General features: G+C 38.7%; 1 protein-coding gene across 2 annotated transcripts in view; it reads right to left on the minus strand.

Annotated features, from left to right (window-relative positions):
- Positions 1 to 25188, minus strand: part of DSCAM (DS cell adhesion molecule) — a 405642-nt gene extending 380454 nt beyond the window's left edge. The window contains exons 1-3 of one of the 2 annotated variants that reach the window (XM_074157779.1): positions 25131 to 25188; positions 20836 to 21153; positions 16100 to 16246 (exon numbers count right to left, since the gene is read on the minus strand). In XM_074157779.1, the coding sequence (XP_074013880.1) occupies positions 16100 to 16202 (103 nt within the window). In that variant the 5' untranslated portion in view covers positions 16203 to 16246; positions 20836 to 21153; positions 25131 to 25188. Of the gene's footprint in view, positions 1 to 16099; positions 16247 to 20835; positions 21154 to 25130 lie in introns of those variants that run through there. The other variant, XM_074157857.1, reaches the window with a different exon arrangement.
- Positions 25189 to 26205: the final 1017 nt, after the last annotated feature.

Below are 26205 nucleotides of genomic sequence, written 5' to 3' on the forward strand. Positions count from 1 at the left end.
TTGTAGTGTGAGAAGCACAAAGTTGTTTTATTTTTGCTGGTAGTATATTGGCTTGTATCTCTTCTACACATTTTCTTACTGTTCCATTCTGAACTTGATTGCTCTATTACTTGTTCTAAGCTGCTGCCTCCCAAATCAGAATAAATCTGAAACACTTTTTCTTCCCCTGCTCTTCTAGCTTCCTGCTCCGTTCATAGTATAAGCTCATACAGCCAGTCTTTCATAAACTGCTTTGCAGTTCCCATCCCTATGAACTTCAAAGCCAGTAAATCTTCAATAGCCTAATAGATTGCTCATCATTCAAAATAAAATCATTTGGAGACAAGTTTCAATGCAGAATTTATTTTTATGGGCATCTATGAACTCCAGAAGGCAAGGATTCTGAACAGAAACATTGAAAGATGCTCCATAATAACCATCAATTAGGCAAAGAGATACCAAGTAGAGTATTAGAGATGGAAGGGCTTAAATAATCCTCTACATTAGAATCTTGATGAGACAATGCATCAACAAAGTACTTCCAAATCCAGTAACCAAACTGCCCGGATGCAGAATCATGTATTTCAATGCTCCTTATTAATACACTGGATCGAATCCAGTACCGACTTGCCCCTGCGATGTGTCTGTGGTTAAAAATGCCTGTGTACTTAGCTTAATAGGTTCCCATTAGCGAAATGCAAAAATAGCATTGATTTTACTTAAAAAGAGCATCTCAGATAAACAGTGCCATTAAATGACTACACACAAAATTTTTCTGAACTCTGGCAAATTTGTTTCACATAAAGTATCCTATGTGGATGTTATGGATGAGTTTTTCAGGATCCATACCTCACTTTAATTAACCCAAAATATTCACTAGTCCTTTTACCAAAACAGAAATTCATGGAGAAAAGTGAAAAATAAGCAGCATATTAAAAAAAAACAAAACCAAAACAAACAAACAAACCCCACAAACCAAACCAAAAACCAAATAGACCAAAAAAAACAAAACAAAACCACTGCTAGATTGATAATGGAACCAAACAACCAACCAAAAATCATACAAGTTTTTTATCCTAAGATTTTTTTTTTCCTATAAAAATAGGTAGTTTTCAGACAGCTTTCACTTTGAAATGAAAACAAGAGAACACATAATTTTGAAAAAACTGAAAAGGAAACATTCTGGCTTTTTCTGCATCTCTTATACACTTTTATTTCTTTTTTTTGGCTGAAAGATGACTTTTTCAATAGGAAGACATTCTTTTTTAGCCAATGCAAGTACATATTTTTCCTAACAAAGCAACAATTGACAGAAAAAATGCCCAACTAACTCTGATACACCTTAAATTCCACAAATGTCCTGCAAAGGACATGAATCATGAGAGAGGGAAAAACAAACAAACAAAAAAAATCAATCTTCTTTGAGACAGGAAGGAGGAAGACATTTCCAATTCTACATGCAATTAATTTTCATCAATTAAAACTATACCAAGTTTTTTGTTGGTTTGGTTTTTTGGTTGGTTTTCTTTTTTTTTTTTTTTACTTATTTAAGATATTTACAGACCTATGTTCCTGTAGTTTCCTTACAACTATTATTAGGTATCAGATATAGTAAGAAAATAATTCTAAATGAAAGTGACACAGCAAAGGCAAAATATTTCATCTTCTTTTAGCTGACTACATTTTATAAGCAATGCTTTCCAAAGCCACCTCTCCCACTGAGCTTCACCTTCTATATCCTCTTGCTGGGAGCTCCAGTCCAAAGCAATAAGAGCTCCACAAACAGAAATCTGGAGCACTGAGTACATACACTATTGGGTTCATCAATGAGAATACAAAACATTCTCACCACATTATCAAGGGTTCCTAAGCCTCCTTCACACTTAAACTATGACTTTTCCTGTTCCAGTACTTGGGAAGAAACAGAAAGCATGGATCCAAGTAAAGGACTATGCTTCAGGAGATCCTACCTGAGGTTTGCAACAACGTCCATGAGAAACAAAGGAAATTTTAAAGCTTCTTTGTTTTTCAGTTTCCCTTTATGTAAAATGTGGGTAATCATTCTAATTAACTCAAAGAGGCTTTCGGTTTTTCATAAGGGAAAAAGAGATGTCAAAATAAGCAGGAATAAAGGTTTCCCTGATTTTCTACAGGGCTTGAGATACCTAATTTTTTAACATTAAAAAAAAAAAAAAAGAAAAAAGAAAAAGCAGTTCCAGAAAGTGCTATGAATAACTATTGATAAGGATGCAAAGATGTACTATCAATAAGTAGAGCTCATGTAAGAAAGGAGAAGATGTTGGAAAGAGAAGAAAAGCAAAATCCAGTGAATAAATTCTTTTTTTCTTTAATTCCTTTTGAAAACGCACACAGCATCTCACAAAATCTTCTTGGGCCACTGACATTTAGAGGGGTTCTCTTTTTGTCACTTATTCTATAAAAGTGCCAAATGGATGCTGTGACACAGCATGCATTATCCTATCACTTCTTATTTATGGGTGCACTTTTGCTTCCTAGCCCTGAAATTGCCTTTCAGCAAGTCACAAACATCCACTTTGAAAAGAAGATCAGTTTTGCTTCCCATGTTCTAACTGAATTTTTCCTAGAAAATCCGTGTCCTGTTTTCAGCAAAAATATTTCAACATATCAGTACATTTATGAATTCAGAAAAAAATTAAGTAAAACAAAATGGATTATGCAGATGATTAATCATCTTATTTCTCTGGATTCTTCCACAAGACTTCCACACTTAAATACAACACAATGTCAGCATTTGGGGCTTTTCCTGTTTTTTTCCACTATTTTCTTTTTCCTAACCTCTCCCCTCACATCAGCAGCTGGTTCCATATTTCATTTTAATTCATAATGAATAGTAAAAGATTTCAGATAAGTACACTATAATCTCATAATTTTTTAAAATATGTTGCATGTACATGTAAAAATTTTTATGCTTGTTGGGACTTGCACTCTCACAAAATTTCATATCAAACATTTATTTTACAGAAACATTTTACTTTCAGAGCACACAATTATGAGTATTTGCTCGCATAGCACATCTCTATATAATTTTATCCATTTTCTTTTAAAATCTGCATACTATTTTGTACATTTAAGGGATCAGTTTTACTTACAGTATAGTCATATATTTCCACATAATGATTTTTAGCATTTAAGTTGGTGCCTTTTTTTCATCTTAGAAATACTTTTTCATTTTTAAACAAATGTCTTTTCTGTCAGTGTTATGTAAAAAAACAGTTATAAATTGGAAGAGAAAATGGAGAACATGGAAGAAATCTCAGTCATCAGAGCACACAAAACTCTTCTCACAAGCACAAATGTAAGTCTAAAAAACAGAGATAAATATTTTTTTTCCATCATTATCACTCAGGTATTGCCTGAAGGATCACTTGTGAGAAAACTATCAGGAGAAAAAAGATGTTACTTTTGTATGGGTTATGTCTTTTTAAAGGATAAAACATGGGTTTACGGAACCATGGTATTTAACTAGATACACTTGGGCAGGACATTTTACAAAGGGAGGGCAGTAAAAAACATTCTCTGCCCCTAGAAAATTGCAGTCTATTTGTCAGTAATTTAAAAAATCAGCTTCACAGCTGAACCCAAATGTATTTTCTGAGTGTGTCAGGAATTTGGTTCTCTGTTTTAATAGAGAAGGGAGGAAAACATTTAGAAAAAAAAATTTCCCCTGGCATGCAACTGAAAAACAAGAGCGCCGTATGTCAGCTCTGTTTTCCCTGCTGGAATACATAATCCCTGAACAGAGCCTGCCCTGACCTTCCACAAGTAGCAGGGTAATTGTTCTTGGGGATTTTGTGAATATCACTATCTATTTGAAAAGAAAGCCACAGATAAAAGAGGAAAATGAATTTGAATTAGCAGTGAAAGTGAGCATCCAGTACTGGGCTGTTCCCCAACTGGAAGAGAGCCAGACTCGATCCCCGGGCAGAGAGCCAAGGAGACATCCTTGCCATGGTGCATGACCAAGTTCTGCAGCTGGGGAGTTAAGCTGGACAAGGAGGAGAGACCTCTACATTGTCTTCAGAGTAGGTGAGGATTTAAAGACACTGGGGCATTATTTTTACCCATCCTTTCTCACTACCAGACCCAGAAGCAGGGCAGCAGTAAAACACTCAAGTTTTGTATGGAGAAGCTCTACAGAACAATCCCTTCGGGACACCACAACGAAAGATCAATCATTCGGAGGAGGAGGAGAGAACAAAACCAAAGCACAGAGCTGAAACCACAAAGATATACACAGGATGCATCCCTTAATTCATAATGCCTCACAGTCCTCTCAAGCATGTCTCTAGTGTCAAATTGCTCCCTCTTGAGCTACACTTTTAGTTTTCCATGGTTGCATCTGACTGCTGTCCAGCTTCAGGAGAGCAGGGTGTGAAACACTCCCTCTTGGTAGTGATGTTTATTGACCACAGCTGCCCGCAAGGTGGAGGTGGGATCCAGGCCCAGGAAGGAGGACCTAGCCCAGGTTGAGGAGGGTTTAGCCCCATCGTGGTCAGGGCTCATCCCCCAACCATGCTGCTGCAGCAGGGCTCAACAAGGAGGGCCACTCACCTGAGACGTCAGCAGCGCTGGCATGAATTTTTAACTCCTCTGTTCACCGAAGCAGCAGTTGCTTTCAGTCCAATTCAGTGCACAAGATGTGCAATCTTAGTTTTATGCAGAGGGGAAATACCTGTATTAATTCATATTGAGTGCGCACAAGAGTCAGTGAGAAAAGTGGCAGTGCAGAGAGGGATTTCTGTGATCCATATTGAATTAGTTACTTTAAAATGAACAGTGAGTATTCCATGAAGGTATCTGAACAAACACACAGCCATTCAGATGGCAGTAGAGTAAAGAAACCTTGCAGGTGTAGAGAAGAAAAGGACACAATGAGGTAGGAAAGAATAAATTGCCATAGATATATACCTACATCCTTCGTTTCATGCACCCATAATTCTCTCTGGCAGCTGCATGATTAATTCAAAGATTTATTGATTTTTTTTTTCTTGCTCAATCCTGCTGACCTGCTTTTGTTGACAGGTCTGTGTGGATCACACTTCTCTGCCAGTTGAAAGCATGGCATCATGTCAGTCTCCATGGCCTGCAGTAAACATTTCAGCTCATTCAACACCAACAGTCTTTGAGTGCACGGTAAAAACACGCAGAGCTTATTTCAAACCAAACAAACATGAACCAGCAAATCGGTAGACTACTTTTGCCATGAAAAATATCTGCAACTGCAATTATAAAGTAATTTTGATGGTGGGAGAAAACACCTAAACAGTTCAATTTTTCTTCTCCTGCACTCACGTTTTTAAGAAATTCGCTAGCTTTAAGTTTTCTAGCAAAACCAAAAACATTCTGGTACAGCAACTGCTGACAACATAAAATGCTTAGCCTTTGCTTCTACCACCTTTCTGTAGCAGGACAGTGTCTGCCCCTCTGCAGTTACACAGCTCGAGCTCACACACCAGGCAACAGGCTTTAAAAATTCACTTGATTCTAACTGAAAGGTCATGTAGCCTTCATTGTAACCTTCCTCTGAAGAGAAAACTTACATGCAATTAAAATATGCCTTTACAGTTCAGCAACCCAGGTAAAGCAAGCTCATGCATCAGTTTTGTCCCCTCACATCAAAACTGTCAGAGCTCGTTGGCTGTTTGCTCGTGTTAGAGTTTTGATGGGAAACCCCAAGCATTCAGTGCTTAATGCGATCATCTCCTTATCCACTGCCATTCGGGAAGGTGACAAGATCACAAGCCACGAGCAGGGCAGATTTATAAGGAAGAAAACAATGCTATGATCATTTCAAAAAGTAAAAATGAAAATAAATAATAAAGTCAGACCCAAAACCAGCACACTGATTCACCCAAGTATATGCCTGCTCCTAGCCCTTTGATACCAAATCTGATACTACTGAGCCTTGCTGTCTACAAATTTGACCCTTGAAAATCCTGCATATCAAGCCAAAGCAAGAAAAATATTGCTTCAAATATTAAATTCAAGAAAAATTATATGAACCAAAAACTGTCTGAATAATTGTAAACAAAGAGCAAAGACAAAATGGAAAAAAGGTTGAGTGAACACCTGGGAAGGTTAACAGTCAGTCTGCCCTTATTTCACCTTTAATAAAGATCTGGTAAACATCAAGTTAATTAAAATGCAGGCCATATTTATTTGAAGGTTTTACAAATCCCAGAGAGAATTAATACTACAGGAACTGAGTGGGCTAGACAAAGCTGGCCAGATGCTAAAATGGAATTCATCCCAGGAAAATGAAAAAAATTTCAAGTACATCTGGAGAGAAAAAATAACGTGACACAGATATTTCCAGTGAGAGGCTAACTGTGCCACTGAATTCAACCATGCTGAAAGAAACCTCTTCATGACTGGCAACATCAATAACAAGGTGGTAAAACAGAACACTTAGGGCATCAGATTAGATAATGTTATGCATGGTCCAACAGACCCTCAGGCCTGTAGAGAGACGTGATAGGCGCCTACATATATATGTATGTATGTATAACCACACTGGATAAAGACAGCGAAAGAGAGAGAAAGGCATATATTTAAATAAAAAAAAAAAAATCCAGATATTTGAAAGCCTTAACACAGAAAGCAGAGTTACAACCTTCCTCCCTCTCTCTAATTCACAAGAAGTAATTCTCAAGGGTGCCTGAATCCAATCAAGTTTTTCATGTGCTTTAATTGTGTAAGTACAGAGGAAAAAAAAAAATTAAGAGTTGAGAAAAAAATTAAGAGTTGAGAAAAAAAATAAGGAAAGAGGATTGGGAGGTTGTTGGGGGGTTCCTTGTTCGGTTTTAATGTGAGTAGAGGGAAAGGACCCCTTCAACTGATGGAAACGGAGGGCCATCCAAAACAGAGCAGCAACGGAGAGGAAAAAAAAAATTACTATCTACTTGTCTCCTAGACACTCTTATTTATTGAAATGCCCAAACCATTGCTACTATTTGTGAACCCTATTAGTATTAAAATTGCTGGATGTAGTGAGACAGAGCAAATTCTGGCTTTCTACGCTTTAAACAGCAAGACACACATCTCAAGTACATTTTTCTCCTCCATCTCTCACAAATAGTCACCAATGTTCTACACCCTCAGAGCAGCCAAAATGTCCAGTCACACTGAGGAAAACCCGGAAGTTCCCTCTACATGAAAACAGTTTCTCTGGTTTCACATGCATGCCTCCCTGTGCTAACTAAGGGATCAGCAACGACTCCTTTGCCAACAATCACTCACTTTCCTGTGTGCTATCAAAATGTGATTCTTTGACATGTGGATCAGATGCTTTCCATGTTCACCCTCCAAGTCACTCCAAACACCTGGCTCCCGCAAAGCTGTTGAAGTCCTTGCATCTAGTCCTACTGATCCCACAGCCATAATTTGAGAATGACTCACCTGACCAAATAACTCCAGGGTAAAGAAGTAGGAAGCAAACACGCAGCACAGGCTGCAGAGTAGCCAGAGGAAAGGTCCCCCAATGAACAGCTGTATGTTGCCTTGCTTAGTTAGAATTTTAGTTTACAATGAGTCAAAGGAGAATGTGAAAAATGTTTGCACAAGCACGGAGTGCCAAGTTTTTACCATCTCCACTTCCTAAGATTATAAGACACTCTCCTCTTAAAAGACTGGTGTGCTCAGGAAAAATGCTGATAACTTGACATTTCTTAAATAATGTAAATTACTTATTCCTAGGTCCCTTAGGAAAATAACCTTGTTGGAAGTGAGGAAGAAATATATTGTCTTTGGAGATGGGCAAGTGCACTTTATATGTCTTCAAGAAGCATAGAAAACATATTACTGTAACAGCAAACCTACAGTCTTACCTGAGCATTGCTGAACACTATTCACATTAGCTTTCCAGGGAGTCAAGGAAGCTCAGCAGATTAAGGGTTTGACTGCTTTACCTTCTGTGTGCTATCAAAACCTGGATAGCAGAATTACATCTCGCTGACATATTTATGATAGAAGGTAGTTTACCTTGAGATTTTTTTATTTTATATATGTTTCTAATATTTAAGCATTAAAAAAAAATTATACTCTTCTTCCCACTACACCTGGAACTGGAAAAAATCTTGCAGCTAGAGCATTCAGTGGCATAGGTTAAGTGTCTGCTGAATGCTTGCTGGTTGGCAATCTTGATTAAGCCCTGACGTGAAACCAAAACAAGGAAAATCATAGCTCATCTCTACTAGGCACAGCCTAAATCAAATGCATGGACTTAATCCCTGCAATCATCAGCAATAGCCTAACACTGAACACAGGATTCTGCACATAGGACCACTCCCCAGAAAGACAGAGATTTTTTTTCCCCATGTACAAACCTCATGGTTGAAAAAAAAGCGATCACTCTATGTAAACTGATCCACTGCTGTAATCTCCAAACGCCAGCACAAACAAAAACTGCAGTGCTGTATTTTAGACGCCGCCACATGATTACTACTGGCAAACATTGACTGCTTACTGTCGACCGCAGCAGTTCAGAAGAGCCCTTTGTGCAGAAAGAGATCCAAGAGCCCCAGAGCTTTTTAAAGACAAGACTTGAGGAACTGTGTGTAAATAAATAATGCAATTCATTACATCAAATGTAGGTCATTGTACATCAGTGACACTTCTCAAGCTGTGGTCCAGCGTGTCTAATTTCTGGCCGACAGAAAGTGTGCTGGCTGGAAGGCTCATCGGCTGTCATCTACATGTCAATCACAGCTCTTCAGGGAACTGTGTTCCATTCATGCTTACACACCTTTCCCTATTCTTTCCGTGCAGATTTAAATATGCCATTGTGCACAATCGTTATTATGTTTCTCTCCTTTTCTACCTTTTTTAAGCCGTCGCAGTCTATGTATAAATCAGACCAATTCTTGCATGGTATGTCATTAGACAGGAAAATGGGAATTCAGAAAGGTCAGGGCATGAACCTATTCATGATCCTGCTCTTGGCACTGAGCTATTCAGACACATGGAAAAACTCAAAATCCCTCGTAGTTATCAGCATCAGGATAGGAGGCATTCATAATAGAAATACAGTATGTAGTGACAGACAAAATTTAATTCTTCAGCCTTTCTCTTTGTTTCCATCCGCTCTTCATTCTCCTCTTTTCTATCTCTTTGCTGATCCCTTATACTGACCTTTATTTTTAATAATCCCTTTCTGCCCTTCTTCCCCTATAACCATACCCATCCTTTGCTCTCCCCGGAGCTAATTAACACATGAACAGACCCTGCTCTTTGCTTTCACCCAGGCAGAGCAGAATCAGCACTTATTTTGTGTTTACCTTCCCTTCTAGTCCAGCTTCACTGTTCTGGGTGTGAAGAACTGCTATGAACCAAGCACTAGTCTCTTCTCTGCCTCATGGTGGCTCAATAGCAGCAGAAGCACAACCTGCACTGTGGCGTATTTCAGTACTATCGTTCCTTGTTTTTATGGCTGTTGTTACAAAAACATATTTTGCTGCACGCTTTGATCCCACAGGGCCTAGGCTTTTTTTGATTGTTACAAAGTCAACAAAAAGCTGATTCCAAAAGTCTCTTTGTTTTGGAATGGTTTGTGAAGGAAAGCAGTAAGGAGGAAAGGAGACCTGACATTTGAGCAAACTGTATACAGCTATCAGCCATAAAATGTTCTAGGATTATTTAAGCTTTTATGTTTAGTGTCATGTAATGAAAATGCTTAAGAGCTGGTTATTGATACAAGAGAAAACCGCACATCACCTCTCTGGCAGAGATCTTTAAGGTCTTTAAGCTGGCAGATCTTTAAGGATGCTCTCCATAGAGCACAAAAGATCTCAATCCCAACATGTAGGAAATTGGGTAAGGAAGGCAAGAAACCACCATGGTTGAGCCAGGACCTGCTGGTCAAACTAAGGGGTAAGATGGGGCTACACAGGAAATGGAAGAAGGGGCAGGCAACCTGGGAAGAGTATAGGGATGTTGCCCGGCTGTGTAGGGATGAGGTCAGGGAGGCCAAGGCACAGGTAGAATTGGACTTGGCAAGGGACATAAAGAAAAACAAGAAAGGCTTCTACAGGTACATTAATCAGAAAAGGAAGGCTAAATAAAATGTACCCCCCCTAATGAGCAGCAGTGGGGAACTTGTATCAACCGAGGAAGAGAAGGCGGAAGTTCTCAATAATTTTTTTGCCTCAGTCTTCACTGGCAACCCCTCTCCTCCTAGCTCTTGTGTTGATGGCCCACAAGTTGAGGATCCAGGTGAAAAAGTCCATCCCACTATAACTGAAGGCATGGTACGTGATCACCTAAGGAATCTAAAGATATACAAGTCCATGGGACCTAATGAAATCCATCCCAGAGTCCTGAAGGAACTGGCTGATGAAGTTGCAAAGCCACTTTCCATGATATTCGAAAAGTCACGGCAGTCAGGTGAAGTCCCTGCAGACTGGAAGAAAGGAAACATCACACCCATTTTTAAAAAGGGTAGAAAGGAGGACCCTGGGAACTACCGACCTGTCAGCCTCCCCTCTGTGCCTGGGAAGATCATGGAGCAGATCCTTCTGGACGCCATGCTTGGGCACATGGAGGACAGGGGGATGATTCAGGACAGCCAACATGGCTTTACTACGGGCAAGTCCTGCCTGACTAACCTAGTGGCCTTCTATGATGAAGTGACTAGGTCAGTAGACAAGGGGCGACCTATGGATGTGATCTATCTGGACTTCTGTAAGGCCTTTGACACAGTTCCTCACAACATCCTGCTTGCCAAATTGGAGGGATATGGATTTGATGGGTGGACGATTCGATGGATAAGGAATTGGCTGAATGGTCGCACCCAGAAGGTGGTACTCAATGGCTTTAAGTCCAGATGGAGAGCAGTGACAAGTGGTGTCCCTCAAGGGTCCATGCTGGGACCAGTACTGTTTAACATTTTTATCAAAGACATAGACAGAGGGATTGAGAGCACCATCAGCAAGTTTGCAGATGACACCAAGCTGTGTGGTGTTGTCGATACACCAGAGGGACGGGATGTCATTCAGAGGGACCTGGACAGGCTGGAGAGGTGGGCCCAGTTGAACCTCATGAGGTTCAACAAAAGCAAGTGCAGGATTCTGCACCTGGGAAGAAACAATCCTCAGTATAAATACAGACTTGGGGATGGGGTATTAGAAAGCAGCCCTGAGGAAAGGGACTTGGGGGTGCTGATGGACGAGAAGCTGGACATGAGCAGGCAATGTGCTCTCGCAGTTCAGAAGGCCAATCACATCCTGGGCTGCATCAAAAGAAGTGTTGCCAGCAGATCCAGAGAGGTGATTCTGCCACTTTGCTCTGGTGAGACCTCACCTGGAGTACTGTGTGCAGGTCTGGAGCCCTCAATATAGAAAGGACATGGACCTGATGGAGCGGGTCAAGAGGAGGGCCACTGAAATGATCAGGGGGTTGGAGCACCTCTCCTATGAGGACAGACTGAGGGAGCTGGGGTTGTTCAGCTTGGAGAAAAGGAGGCTCTGGGGAGACCTCATAGTGGCCTTCCAGTACCTGAGGGGGGCCTACAGGAAGGCCGGGGAGGGTCTGTTTACAAAGGCCTGCAGTGACAGGACGAGGGCCAATGGTTTTAAGTTGGAGAAGGGGAGATTTAGATTGGATATTAGGAAAAAGTTCTTTACCATGAGGGTGGTGGAACACTGGAACAGGTTGCCCAGGGAGGTGGTTGAGGCCCCTTCCCTTGAGATATTCAAGGTGAAGCTTGACGAGGCCCTGGGCAACCTCGTCTAGTTGGGGGTGTCCCTGCTGACTGCGGGGAGGTTGGACTAGATGACCTTTGGAGGTCCCTTCCAGCCTGGACCAATCTATGAATCTATGAATCATTATGTTACTTATTATAATTCAAATGAATTTCAGACTCAGTTTCACGTCAACTGACAGTATACAATTCCTCAGAAGAGAAGGGTCTACAGAAAAGAACTCTTGATGTTGCAGCTGTAGAGCTTGGTAGAGCAGTAACCTGCACTTTGTGAGCTCCTCAAGAATTTTCAGAGTTACCATCAGTCCTTCTATTTTGCCAGCATCTCAGAGATTGTTGGCCAAGACATACATCATCGGAAAGTTTGATTGCTTTTACTAAAAGACACAGATGGGCAAATAAGATACATTTTATGCATTTGTAGCAGATTGACGACTGCACAGGTCTGTTGCTGTACTTGTCTGAGAGCTTGTAATACAGCTGTAGCTAGTGGAGATGGCTAAATACTTCATCTAAATTATTATTCAAAATGGATCTTTCCAATATGAAAAGATTTCTGTGTATTTATTGTTGGAAGTTGGATTTTCTACTTTTATTCAAAATAGATTTGTCCAAATAATTTTTTTTCTTTGCTTTAAAATATTTTTCCTGCTACCTTGGCCTCTAGAGCACAACCTGAAAAAGCTTTTTGGCCTCAGATTTGCTGTCACATTTAAAGACAAAGTGTAGGAGAAAAACCCCAATTATTTAGCTGTTCCCCTGACAGACAGATAAGCACACGCACATCTTTTCATCCACAGCTATCCTTGCATATGGAAATTTCACAGAATTCAGTATTTCTGGCTCCAAACATGGGCACCTCCCTCTTTATTGCACAGGGAATCTGACCTATCTAGACACTCCTTGGAAATGCTCTAGCAGTATGTCTTAATATGTTTCAACTCCCAATTAGCTTAGAATAATCTGGAGGCATGACATAAAATTGCAGCCAGGAAACCGAAGATGCTTTTGCCCAGCCATGTTTATTACACGCTTTGATTACTATGGACATCACTGTGCTCTCTGAGAACTAAGCATACAGATAAAAGCAGATATGTCCAGGATAGTAACTGCTGCAAGAGCAAAAACATATCACTATCTTGATCAAGGAATACACGTCTTAAACATTCTTTGGAAAAAGCTAATTTATTTTTACATTATGAAAGTAAAAACACTTTGCTTTCTTTCTTTAAAATGTTGAATTTACATAAAAAGAGAACCAATATCTAGAACAGTAACAGCTGAAATAAAGGATTCTTGTTCATCTACAGACCTCTCTAGCCCTCTAAATTTTACTTGGAAGTATTGCACTGAGGTTTAAGCCTTTCAGAAAAAAAAAAAAAAAAAAAAAAAGCGCTTCTCTGTTGGACCACTTGCATATGGAGCTTCCCCACTGAAAAGCTGCCCTGCTTCCTGTCACTGGGGGTCTCCCATTCCCTCCTTTATGTAAGGTTGAAGCTTCTTCAGCGACTTGTGTCTTCTATTTGAAATGGGTATATCAGTATGAAAATGTTCTTCTCATTTTTTCCTCTCTCTCTCCCCCTTCCTTTTTCTTTTTTCTTTCTTTTCAAGTAGACATTATCTAGTTTTCCCGCAAAAGCCTTGTCCACCTCAAACCATGATAATCATCACTCTGAGCGTGTATCTTCTTATACTCTTGCTCTTTTTTCACAGTTGAGGTTTTGCCTCAAGATGTCTCTCATTTTCACTGATGTTAATGAGTAACCAATATGTCAGTCATATTAAGAAACAAGAACAAAGCAAATCAGAACTTGATGTTTTCCAATATTAAATGGTGAGATAAAAAGCATACCAATGAATCTGGTCTAGCACCCAGAAATAAAACCATGCTAGCAGTGGCTGCACAAGGAATCATATGCATTTCTTCAGAATATTGACCATTAGTAGAAAACAGCTCAATAGTCGTGTTATGTCTTGCATCCTATTCATCAGCACTGGCATTCTAAGAAGACAAGGTTGATCAATATCTACCATTTGAGTTCATGGTCAGATTATTGCAAAATTGATTACGGGTAAAACTCAAGGCAATTGTTTTATGAAACACGTGTGGGTTCTGGTTTTTAAATGCTCTCACTATTAAGCTGCAGTTAAAGAGTATAAATGGTGAACAAACAAATCTTGCAATCATTGTGGTTAAAGTGAAGCAATGTTTTCCTGCCTCACTTTTGCCCTTGCATGACAAAGAGCATCGACCTGTAATCTAACCTGTGATTTCATCTCTGAAACTAAATCTTCTCTGTGATGTGATCCAATATGATAAACCGAGATTTTTAAATAACATCAGTTTTAATGAATTATATTTTATTTCTGTTTAGATTTCTAACTGTCAAATTAAAGGACTGTGAGATAACCAGAAACTGAGTTTAAGTGTTGACATTTGTGATAGATTTTTAATGATTGTAGCCTAGTCAATGACAGTCAGAAGTTGCATTAAGGGGAAAAAAAAAAAGATTCAATTCAGGTCCATCTAGTTAAATGTTATTACACACTTTTATCCCACAAAAGTTTGGGGTTAAAATCAATATAGACTAACCAGAACGGAATTATCTTAAAATGGCAGCCATGATGCTCTGCAGAAATGCCATGCCTTCTACCCTAAAGAAGGAGTTACAGAGACTTGTATGCCCTACTCCTGATTCCAAGGTGAAGAGCAGGATTGAACCACTCAAATATATCACATAGGTACTAGGTACTAATGCTCAGGTCAAAAAAAAAAAAAAAAAAACAATTGACAGAGAAAATATGCATGTTTTGTTATAATATAGAATGAATAAACTTAAAAAAACCACATTAAGATAGTTAACCATGCAAATTACACATTCTTTTCCTCCAGCCAATACTCACACATACACATATACGTGCATCGTGTAGTAGCCTATTTTAAAATGAAGAAAAGTAAACTCGTTCATCCAATGTTGCATTAGATAATCATAGTTTAGATAATGTTAAGCATAGTTCTTTATCATTACATACAGAATAATGTAAAGTTTGTTTGCATATTTAAATACAACTCTGACCTGACTATATCAGCTGAAGTGTTGGCAAGTCCTACAATTCAGATATTGGAGACCTCTTCATGAAAACACACTCAGTTTCAGTTGCTCAATGACAAAAATAATATGACGTATCAAAATCCAAGAGCATAACAGGGAAGTGGATTTACCAAGCTTAAACAGTGCACCAGTAGCATAGGACAACTGATAATCAAATTACATGCTCCTTAAATATCTACCAAATCCTTAAGAAAGCTATTTGAAATATATTTTTTTAAAATAGATCAAACTTAAGTAAGGAACCAATAAAACACATAGAGAAAGAAAAATCTATGATGAGAGTCATCTAGAAAGATAAATATTTCCATCAATGCAACACTTGACAGAAAGGAAAGATTATTAATATACTAAAGAGAAATACAAAAACATTTCCACACGTTGTAGGATCATAAACACAAACGCATTCTTAAATATACTCTGCAACGGCATTTAACTTAGACTATTTTTTTCCATTCTGCATTACCCTGGAACAATATATTTCAAATTTCTGCACACATAAATCATTTGTATGTGTAACAACAGCTGCACTGTGTGTAATATATAATTTAGATATGTACTATACTGAAAATATTTTTCCCACATATACATTCTCCCATGAATTTCTTACACTGTTTATGCTTTAAGATGTTGGATATTCTTTGCCTGAATTGCCTGTACTTCCTTAACAATGCCTCACATTTCCTCCCTTTGTCAGTAAATAGATTAATGCATATAACTGCTTTAGAATAGATTGTTTCACTTCAGTATGGTCAGCTTAAAGCACAGTTTACGCCTCCAGTGTTATCTATGAAGAAATTTCAGATTAAAATGTTATGAAATTATAAATGATGATTACATACCTCATTTAAACACAACCAAACAAATTTAGACTCGGTACTTCTTCTAATCCATGTGTAACATTACTACTGAAAAACAATTACAACCCAACACATGCTTTATGACACTCAAATTTCTTTGACATATAGGAGTTCCTTATCAAAGTTAAAACATGAACCCATTGCCACAGCACGAGGAAGCTGGTTTTATGTCTGGTATAAAACAAAAAACATGCTATTTTCCCCTCAAGCATGCTAGAAAAAGCAGGGCTGTCTAAAACCTTCATGTCACACACAGTCACAGGGATGCAGCAATGCTAATGTGAAATACATTACTGGAAGGATGACATACCATTCAGCTATAATTGACTCAAAGTAAACATCAGGCATTTGGGGGAAAAACCAGGAACCATAGCTGCCATAGCCAATTGGAAAAGAAAACCACAACATCCTACCTGAGACAAGCGAGACTGTGTCTTTCTCCCATGAGACAACAGTGATGTATGCCTCCACAGAGGAGGGGATAATGCACTTGAACACTGCTACATTGCCTCTCATGGCTTTCTGGTCCTCCACACGGACTGTATAGGGTTCCCGTAAAACTGAAGATAGAAGAAGACGTTTCGTTAAATAAGTTGTAATGATATATCCCATCCACTTCCTTGGTTAGCCTTGCAAAGTTCCCCCAAGGAGGTTACTCAGATTGTGAATTCTTTGTCTCAGTAAATGATAGAGTTTTGCAAGGCTGATTGCAAATTCAAATGAAAGCATTCCCAGATCTTTTTTTTTTTCCCTCAAAATCTGCATTTCACTGTGTTTCTGTGTTCTTCCCCTAATTCTGAGGGCAAGGAGAAAAACTGTAAGAACTACGTATTTATATAGGTAAATGGTGTTGTCTTCTGTTACTTCTTTAGTTTATCATGCTATGTTTCCCATCACAAATTGCCTTCTGCTCTATCAACCGGTACAAAGTACATACAAGTACTGTGTGTGAATTAGACGTCCAGAGGGTAAATGAGAAGATCAGTGTCATTTAGGATTTTGAAGAAATGAGAACCGAAGGAGAAAAACTGATGGAGGTGACAGAGAAAAAGCAAGGTGTCTCAGAAACACAGAGAAATGGTAGTAGGTAAGATAAGAGCCACATTCAATTGCCCAGCACTGAAAGACATAGGTTAATGGTAAGAAAACAGAAACTATGATTCAGAGCTGTATTAAAAAACAGCACGGGTACACTTCGATCCAGCATATGAGTCATCTAGCATCTGGAAGAATTAATTTAATGGACAAAGACAAAAAAGAAAAACCTGGAGAAAACTTTCACACCAAATTAATATTGCTGGGCTGAGATGAAGTTGCATTGGGTAGGACAATGGAAAGAAGGAAAATCCTGGCACTGAAACAATTCAATGTAGAATGAGAGTGAAAAAATCCTGTGAGCAACAGTTAATGGAGAAGGTGGTAGAGCAAAGAAGAAAGAGATGTTGTCTACTACAAGAAGTAAATGGGTATGACAGGAAGGACAAGCAGCAACATATACTCTCCATAGGACCATAAGGCCAAGGTGCAAAAGAAGAAACCACCACAGCCAACACAGATATCTTGAGGTGGCGAACAAAGTTATATATCTTGAAGTGACAAACAGTTGCATGGAAAATAGGAATGAATGTATTGGAAAATGATATGTGTGTCTGAAGCATGTATATGCCTGAGGGTAAGAGTTAGTGGGAAGAACAACCCCAGTGTAGCAGTGTAACCAAGTCAGCAATGCTGAACTGGCACATTACAGAGATATTTCTTGACTACATGTCTTGCCCACAAACATATACCAAGCTCCACCAACTACATTTAACCACATTGAATCTAGACTGGAGAGTCAGCAAGTCCTTTGCAGAGTTTACAAAAGTATTTCTATATACCAGGAGCACTGGAATTTTTAAATGTCAGCCCCACTTACAATGTATTCCAAGAAAAAAAAAAGCGGAGTACTGAAATGTAACTGTAGTTTTCACAAATGCAAACAGCATCAAGTTTTTAGGTCCAGTGCTACCACTGCAAAAAGGAAGACTGAAATTCTCCATCCCAAACAAGACTGAAGCAATATTACAGTTAAGAACTCTAACTAAAACTAGATAAATTTAATTATAAATCAAATATCTTTTTAAAAATCAAAACAAATCCATCTTCTACGATAAGATAGACATCACTAGTTTTTTAAAAAGTCAATAATTTATTTTTAATCAAAGGTTAAGTTTCTTAACCCTGTTATAAGTGATGAACTGATATTATAAGCACTTTTAATGCAGTGACTTAACAACACTGGTTGCCCTGTGATGAAGCAGCCCCCTAATCTTGTTCTGCACCAAAGAGAATGGCACATAGATCACCTTAATGAGACTGACTGTCTAATGCTCACACCACAACCATCATTTACAGAAAAGTCTTGTTTAGCAGAAATACCCTAACACCCTGCTAAAGGTATTTGTATTTTTTTCAGAACAGTTGGCCATTTTGAAAATCTGCCCAGTTGATCATTTCTGTAAGAACACAGAATTATTCATTTGCTTGCTTAAAAAGTTTACATTATTCTGATTTCACAGGCCCCTCAGTTATTTCTAGACCATAATTTTGCCAGTTCCCATGAATGATTTGCTGATTATTTATTTTTTTTAAAACCCCAAGTCCCCGAGTCATGAATTTATATGAGAATTTCAGCCTTTGCTACCCTTTGCTAAAAAGATATATTCTTTCCTGCCATGATTGCACTGGAAAGCTTGAGGATGACATAGAGATATGTACCTTTACTCCCCAATGGGACTGACCTGGAAGAGGATTGGGTGTGGGTGTCTAAGTGTGCATGTTATGGTTTTTTGGGGGTTGGGGATGTATGTTGCATTATGTGCAAAATTACATGCAAAACCATAATGACAATCATCTGTGAGCTGGAACTCTTATACCTGCTACTCATTTCTTGGAGAAGCAGGTAAGTAAGCTTCAGACTTTCTCAAGCTGACTGAGAATGGGCAGAGCTATTTTAGTCTTTGTATGACTGTGCTATGATTGGATGCTCTACTGATTGCTTCTGTATTCCTAGGAAATCCTATTGCTTTTGGAGGGCACTGGAAGGAGGAGGAAAGGGAGAGGAAAAGAGATTAGAAAAGGCACCCCAAAAACTCTGCTAAATCAGGCCAATCTGGACCTGTTTACAGACTTCACGTGAACAGAAATGTAATTGAAAGTAACACACAAACAAATGAAGTTTATCACTTCATATCTGAGCAGCACAGAGTTTATCATCTAAGCATAAAATACGCTTACTGCTATACACAGAAGACTCCCTAAAAAATTGTATTTTCCTATGTTTGGGGGATTACACAAGCCTCTGGAAAAGATACTAATAGCTATTGCCTGCCATCAGGCACAATGACAGCTCTGACACACAATATCAGTTTATATGAAGGAAGGGGACTTGTTTAGCTTGCTATCCAAACCTCAGATAACTGAGAAATAAAATCATATTGAGAAATTAACAAATCGGGGTAAAAGGCTAAAGAAAGAAGGGAAAGGGTTAAAAGGTGCATTTTTGACTTGGCCAAAAAAAGTTGTTAGCTTCTGAGTCAAGCAGCTACAGCCATCTATTGAAAAGCCTGTTTTTCAGGTCCTTCTTCCATTTGCGAGGTTTAATTCTCAAGCAGAAGAGGAAGACTTCTTTTGGGGTTCCATGGGTAAATGGGTAAATGCTGAGCAATGGACATTGCTGCATCCTCTCATCCATATCATATGCTTTTACAAATAAATGAACACCAGTTTAGAGGCTTAACTAGCAATGTTGTAAGTTTTAACCCCCTCTACATCACACATTAATCTAAGAAAAAGAAAAATTGGAAACTAATACTGGAAAAAATGCTGCCCAAAAGATGCTCAAAATTGAGTTATATTAACAAATCCACCAAGGACAAAAAAAAATTGTGTTGTCTCTAAGTATAATTCTGCCAGACAACTTGTCCACAAATCCATTAAAATAAAACCATAAGCACAAAACCCAGAGTTTCAAACATGATGTTGGTTACTATGTATTCTTATGAATCTTTGATTTCAAACTTTTTGATCTGTAGACAACTAAGTATTTTCAGAGGAAGCATAGACCACTATAGAAACTCCACAACATATGTAACATGAACTTGCTTCTACTAGTCACTTCTTGTGCAAGAAAACACACTTTTCTAGGCTAAAATTTTAATAAGACACATGAATTTCATGGCAACCTGTATTCGTGCTTTCTAATTGTCTACAAACCACAGATCTCTGAATGTTAATTTACTGTTAAGAAGGGAATACATTCTCTTATTTAAAAAGAGAGTCACAGACAAATCTACTTGCTGACTGGTCACAGTTTTCCCTACATATCTCCTGTGAAGGCATATCTCCAAAGGAAAGATGCTTCTCTTCTGAGAAAAGACCATCATAGCTCTAACAACAACAAAGAGGTTATGAGGATTTGCGTTAGCCAAGGGTCAGCTCCCAGACTAGCTTTTGTTTGTTTGTATATTTTAATTAACTGAAGTGGGTAGACAAAACCTTCAAAAGCTGTGCAATCATGTGTTTGTGTTGTAACAAAAGGCCTGATTTTGATCCCACTGTAATTCTCCACTGGCTGACCCAGTCAGCACACAGTCAGTATAGAAAAGAGACGCAAAACCATTATGCTCATTTGCATGTTTTAGTTTAAACAGAAAGCACTGCCTATGGACCAACATCAGTTGCTGAATCGTTACACAGGACACAAGTTTCTCTCAAAACAAAGCACAACTGAATACAAGCAAATGAGAAGGGACGTGATTAGGCAAGCATTCCTCTTTTCTTCCAGCCCCTATACAAAATCCAAAGACTGTATCTTTTTCTCCCACAGCTCTTTGATGAGTCAGCATGGTCTGATTAATGATTTCATTATCAGCTTGTTTTTCCTTATACTTGTGCAGAAGCTCAACTGATTATGATCTTTGGAAACCTAACTTTTCACCACCAAAATCAATCAAATCAGGAAGGAGAGGGAAGAATCCAATATTTTACTGGAAGAGCACAGAGCACACTTCTGGCCAATCTCCTTTGATTCACAGCTGCTGAGACTCTGGAACACTCAAGCTTCCTCCCTCCTTATGCCCATTTGAACCCAATAAAAGACTGCACTTACCGGCCTTAATGTGAACATCCTGACTCCTGATTTTCCCTGAAGGATTTTCAGCTGTGCAATAGTAAGTGTTATCATGGATTAAGTTATTAAAGCTTGAAGGAGGGAAGGGGAAAATTTGGAGAGTGCCATTGGGGTGGACGTGGCGGATCCCTGGGACATCGTAGATCTCCTCGCCCGTTGCTAGGTACCATCTGAGCGTCACAGGGGGGATCCCTGCTGCTGGACAGGGTACCAATGTCCCTGTGGTGCTAGCAAACACTACCTCTTGCAGAGATGCATTGACAAAATATAGACTGGCATGTAGATCTTCACTGAAAACTGCAAGACAAAAAGAAAGAAAAAGAACAGACCTTGAAAACCTATGAAATGTCAGCTACACACAAAACAATTTGACTGTTACTCGCCACAAAATCAAATGCAATGCCTAGGGACAGTAATCAAAACGTTTGGATTCTAATGCAGGCTCTAATAAAATGTTTCTCATTTTAGAAGAAAATATCACTAGATTAAACACACTAAGTGGTTTACATCCAAAACTAAAATGGGAAATCCCTTTCTTTGTAGTGTAAACTGAAACAGATCTGGATTACTTTTGCATTTGCTGATGCAGCATTCTTTATAAGGCCAGCAATAATCTACTTCTCTGAAATTTCTAGCAACTAAATTTCTGCCTAGAACACAGGCAGTTTCTGTTAGCATTTAGAAATTTATTTTTACAGTCTTCACATGGCAAAATTATTTACAAAGTAATGAAAACAACTGAGCAAGCAATGAAAAAAATCCCCATAATTCCTTAATAAAAATACATACCTATACTTAATACAGATACAACTTAATAAATACATTATATAGTTTGGTCAGGTCTTTCTAGCAAAGACCTATTATCCTAAGGACAAAGCATGCTTAGAGTAGTCTTGGTTCTGCCATCCATGTGACTATAGTCATCCATCCAGCCTTAAACTGTAGATTCTGAACACTGGAAAAAGTCAGTATTGGTCAGAACACAAAATTAGCCCTCATTCTTCTGAACACTTCTGTCATGGGCTATTCAGCTATTACCTGGAGGGCTTGAAGGCTCCTCCTCATTTCATCCAAAATGCCTTCCTAACCCTCTCTGTCTGAAAGCATAACAGCATAAGGTAGAAGACATTGCCAATACCACCACTCTGCTGTATATTTACATACACTACTCACTTGTAAAAAAACTTGGCAATTTTGTTTGACACAAACACAAATCTTGAATTATATCTTGAATGCAGTAGATTCTGACATGATTTTTTAAAGCAAGTCTGGTTAGGAGTAGGTTTTTGAAAAGGTGACAACAGTGCATCAGGCTCAAGTGAGTATTGATAAGACAGATTTCGAGGTTAGCCTTCATATGCACAAGACGGATGCTATTGTCCTGCAGAAATAACTTGTAATCCCAACACTAAGTCATGAAGTGCCTTGTCTACCTCTGCCACTTAGTCTTACGGTAGCTTGGGACACAAAATGGACTATTTTTTTCTTCTCTCTAGATATCTTGAGGAGATATAAGGTGGGGAGATATTCTGTTCTAAATATCATCTTGGTATTGACCGATAGGAGAGACCACCTCAAAAGAGAGCAGAACTGGCTCTGGGAATCCCTAGAATGAAAAAAGCCAAAGAAGCCCTCCTAAAGCAATAGGGAAAGATGTCTGGCATGCAGGAGGCAGCCAGATAAATGGCCATCACAGAGCAGGATGAAAGATACTCGGAGATTCAGAAACAAGAAATTTCAAGTACTGGAGCTAATGAGTCCCTGCATATAGATGAGACGGGTGCTAATACAGAATAAAGTCCATTGCAAGAAACAAATTGCTCCTAGTTGCCACAATCCTAGGAGAAACTTGGCTATCTACAAAGCAAAAACAGGCATAATAGGACTAAGAACAGGAAGAAGTAGGACTGAATAAGATGATTCCACTTTTACATAATCACATTTCTAATTATAGTCATACTTTGAAGCAGAGAACAATATTGTTGGTAACGTAATCACAGAATCACAGTAATAGAGAACTAAAAAGAAAAAAATAATTTTGGCATTGTTCATCTGCTGTACAAGCTATTCTCTACAAATACAAGTGAAACAATCAACAGGGCATTTTAATTTCCATTGGCCAACAAGACATTCACATAGAAGTAATAGATACAGTTCACATTTGCCAACTTTTATTGTGCTTCTTAACAGATATTCATGTAAAATGGCAGATTTACTGGCTGAGAATAAAGAGGTGAATACCAAATTGCAAATGCCATAAAAATAGAGAACACCAGGAACTGGTTTGACGCTTCCATAGAATCTAACTTTCTAATCAAAATGCAGCACAGCTGAACTAGAGACTCATACTAGCAGCACATAACAATGAATTTTTCCAGCTGCTTTGTATCCCCTGTAGAAGCTTTCACTACTTCTGACAAACTTTCCATCCATCAGCCTATACAATAGCGCTTCATTTTAAAACAGCATCTGGTACACATTCATCTTAATGGCAGACACAAACACACTAAGATCCCTGGAAAATAATTGCAGTGCTATAATACACGCACATATACACAATGCTGACAATCCAGATGCGTTTTGTGGTGGAAAACAATGCGTAAGCTACTTGGATACATTCAACAACAAAAATGAGATTTCAGAATCTTTTATTAAAAAGATATTTCTCTGCAACATTCCATAGGAAGAAAGTGATTAGCTGAATAACAGAACAAGTGATATATCAAACCCTAATTGAAACTGAGACAAGTCAAAGTCGATATGTAATTATATGTTACTTAATGGTAAAATATCATCCAACTAAACATCATATTTTACAGTAAGCAGAAGCAAGCTCAGACTAAAAGTTACAAGGGAGAGCAGTAGGGAAAGTTGATGAAAGTTATAGATATAAAACAGTGAATAGAAATATCTGAAGAGTCAAAAAATAAAATATATGAATAGAAGAGAGGGGAAAAACGTCGGGTTCTATCAACTGCCTAAACGCTACTGTGAAAACAGGGCTTTTGAAGTATTTTGTCTCCAGAGCAATGGCTAAAATTGTGAGGCCCCCAGCAAACAGGCACAGGCCTGCCCCTACAGCCTATTCAGCAGGAATGGACCTCAACGTCGTCTCCAAGTCAGAACTGAAATGGCTTCCAGTCGAGTCAGACTACACTGGGCCTGGACAGAGATGACATCAGCATTTTCAAAGAGATTACATCAGTTAGCAGTCCAAGGGAAGAAAAGTTAAAGATTCCTCCTGAATAAGGTTTATTTGTTACTGAAACCAGTAATACTTGAGGGAAACAGGAGGAAGCCTGCACCTCAGCAGCACTCAGTGGATGCCCCAACTGAAATGACAAAGTGACAAACAGCCTGCAGCTGCAAGCACTTCAGGGCAATGAGGCAAAGACCTATGCCCTTAAATGAGGCAAAGACCTATACTGTGGTTAAAGGAGCACATGACCAGTTTATCAGATCAATGGACACAGGACAAGAGACGCTTCTTGAATCTCATGTTAAGTAGATATCATTATCTTACTCATACAACGAGAATGGGAAGGAAGGAAGGACGGAAGGATACAATTTTTTGCAAGTTTAGTCAAAATTCCTTAGACTCAACCTATTTGAAGCGATAAGGGGAACTGACAAAGTATAATAGCCACGGAAATTCCTCCTGCTTTTCAGGGGAGAGAGCGCTGCTGCATTGTGCCTAGCAAAGTGCTGAATATGTCAGCCAGATACAAAATTTCTTTTAGCACTTGAGAAATCTCCTGTCAAGTAAACTGGCTTATCTCATGACAAGCTGGTTGGTGGGGCTGCAAGTTGATCACACTCAGAAGAAGAAAGTGAGACTGAGCACTGTATAGCAAATCAGGGTAGATGTAACCAGACTGGGTGGGCAGAGATAGGCATAAAGACCTAGGCTGGACTTTGCATTTGCTATACCTGTACCTATTGGCATAGCTAAGACTGGACTTGCTTTTTTGGTTTGTACAGAGGCGACCTTTACTCTCTTCTGGCACGTCACTCCTTCCTCCAGGTCTCCAGGGTCCTGCAGCTTCCACATATATACATGCTGTGCACTGGAAGGTCTTCTATAAGCAAACAACAAGTGTAGCAAACAACACTTCTGATATTTCTGCCTAATAAGGGTGTCATTTGTCAAGACTTCCATTGTATATTACACAAGACAAAACCGGCTGAAACTGGTGATTCACAATCCACTTTTTTTAATGAACAGAAGGAGGTGTCACTAAGACGTAAGAGAGAAGATGCTACATTTAAACAACCATACTGGATCAGGCCTGGGCTTGCTCTGTGTAGGATCTCATGTCCTAGAGGGATCAGCATCAGCTGCAAGAAACAGAAGAAAGAAGACATGCAAAAGCAAAATGTGAAACTATCTGTCCAAGAAAGAGCCTCCTCTTTCCTTCCTCCACCGTTCTCTATGACCCCCTTCAGATTGCTTCACCTTTAAGAACCTTTACTGCAATGGTGCCAAAAGCGAAAACTTCCATGGAGTTCTTATGTCACACAAGCAAAATTTATGTCTGTTCAACTCGGTGCCAGAATACAATGCAGAGGCTTGTGCGTTTCCTTTTTGTCATGTTCTCTTTCATGTTTTAGTAAGTCTAAATAAAAAATTTGTGATTTTTTTGAAGCTAGCTTTTTGTGCCTCGCGTTCTTCCAAAGACCTCTTTCCATATTCTGTAATTGACCACTTAAAGCCCCAGTTTTCTCTTCAGTTCTTGAAAGAACTGAAACTCATTTGGGCAACAGACAACTCAACATATTCAAAAATATTAATAAAATGCCTCTGAACAATTAATTGATACTTATATTTAAATTACCTTCTCTGTCCTCTTCAAAGGCTAAATACTATTTCTGTAAAGCTTATGCAAGGGGAAATTTTGGTCCTAATTGAATAACAATTTCAAAATAAAGGGAAAATTATTTCTCATCCCTTTGATTAATCAAATCCAGCATGAAATATTTATATAGATAAAATAAAAGATTTGAATCAAAATGCAAATCTGGAGCAAAAAGACCACTGAGATTATTTAGATAAAATAAAAATCAAAGTACAAAAGATAAACTATGTCGTTAAGCAGTTGACTGCTCTCCTGCACTACAGCAGGTTTATAGCAACAGCCTTAACTATCTTATAGTGGAATGTCAGGTTTGCCATAGCCCTGGACATCAGTATTCCCTCTCTTTTTCTCCTCAGTGATGTTGTGATTGCTGAACTGGGCAACAACTGAATATTTTCTAGATTTAATAGATCATATAAGGTGCCACCTTAAAATTTAAGAATTCCTCACTGTTAAATACCAGCATCACAAACACAAGAAGCATAGAATCAAA

The sequence above is a fragment of the Numenius arquata genome, chromosome 1, assembly GCF_964106895.1.
Source record: "Numenius arquata chromosome 1, bNumArq3.hap1.1, whole genome shotgun sequence".
In the NCBI taxonomy this organism is placed as follows: domain Eukaryota; kingdom Metazoa; phylum Chordata; class Aves; order Charadriiformes; family Scolopacidae; genus Numenius; species Numenius arquata.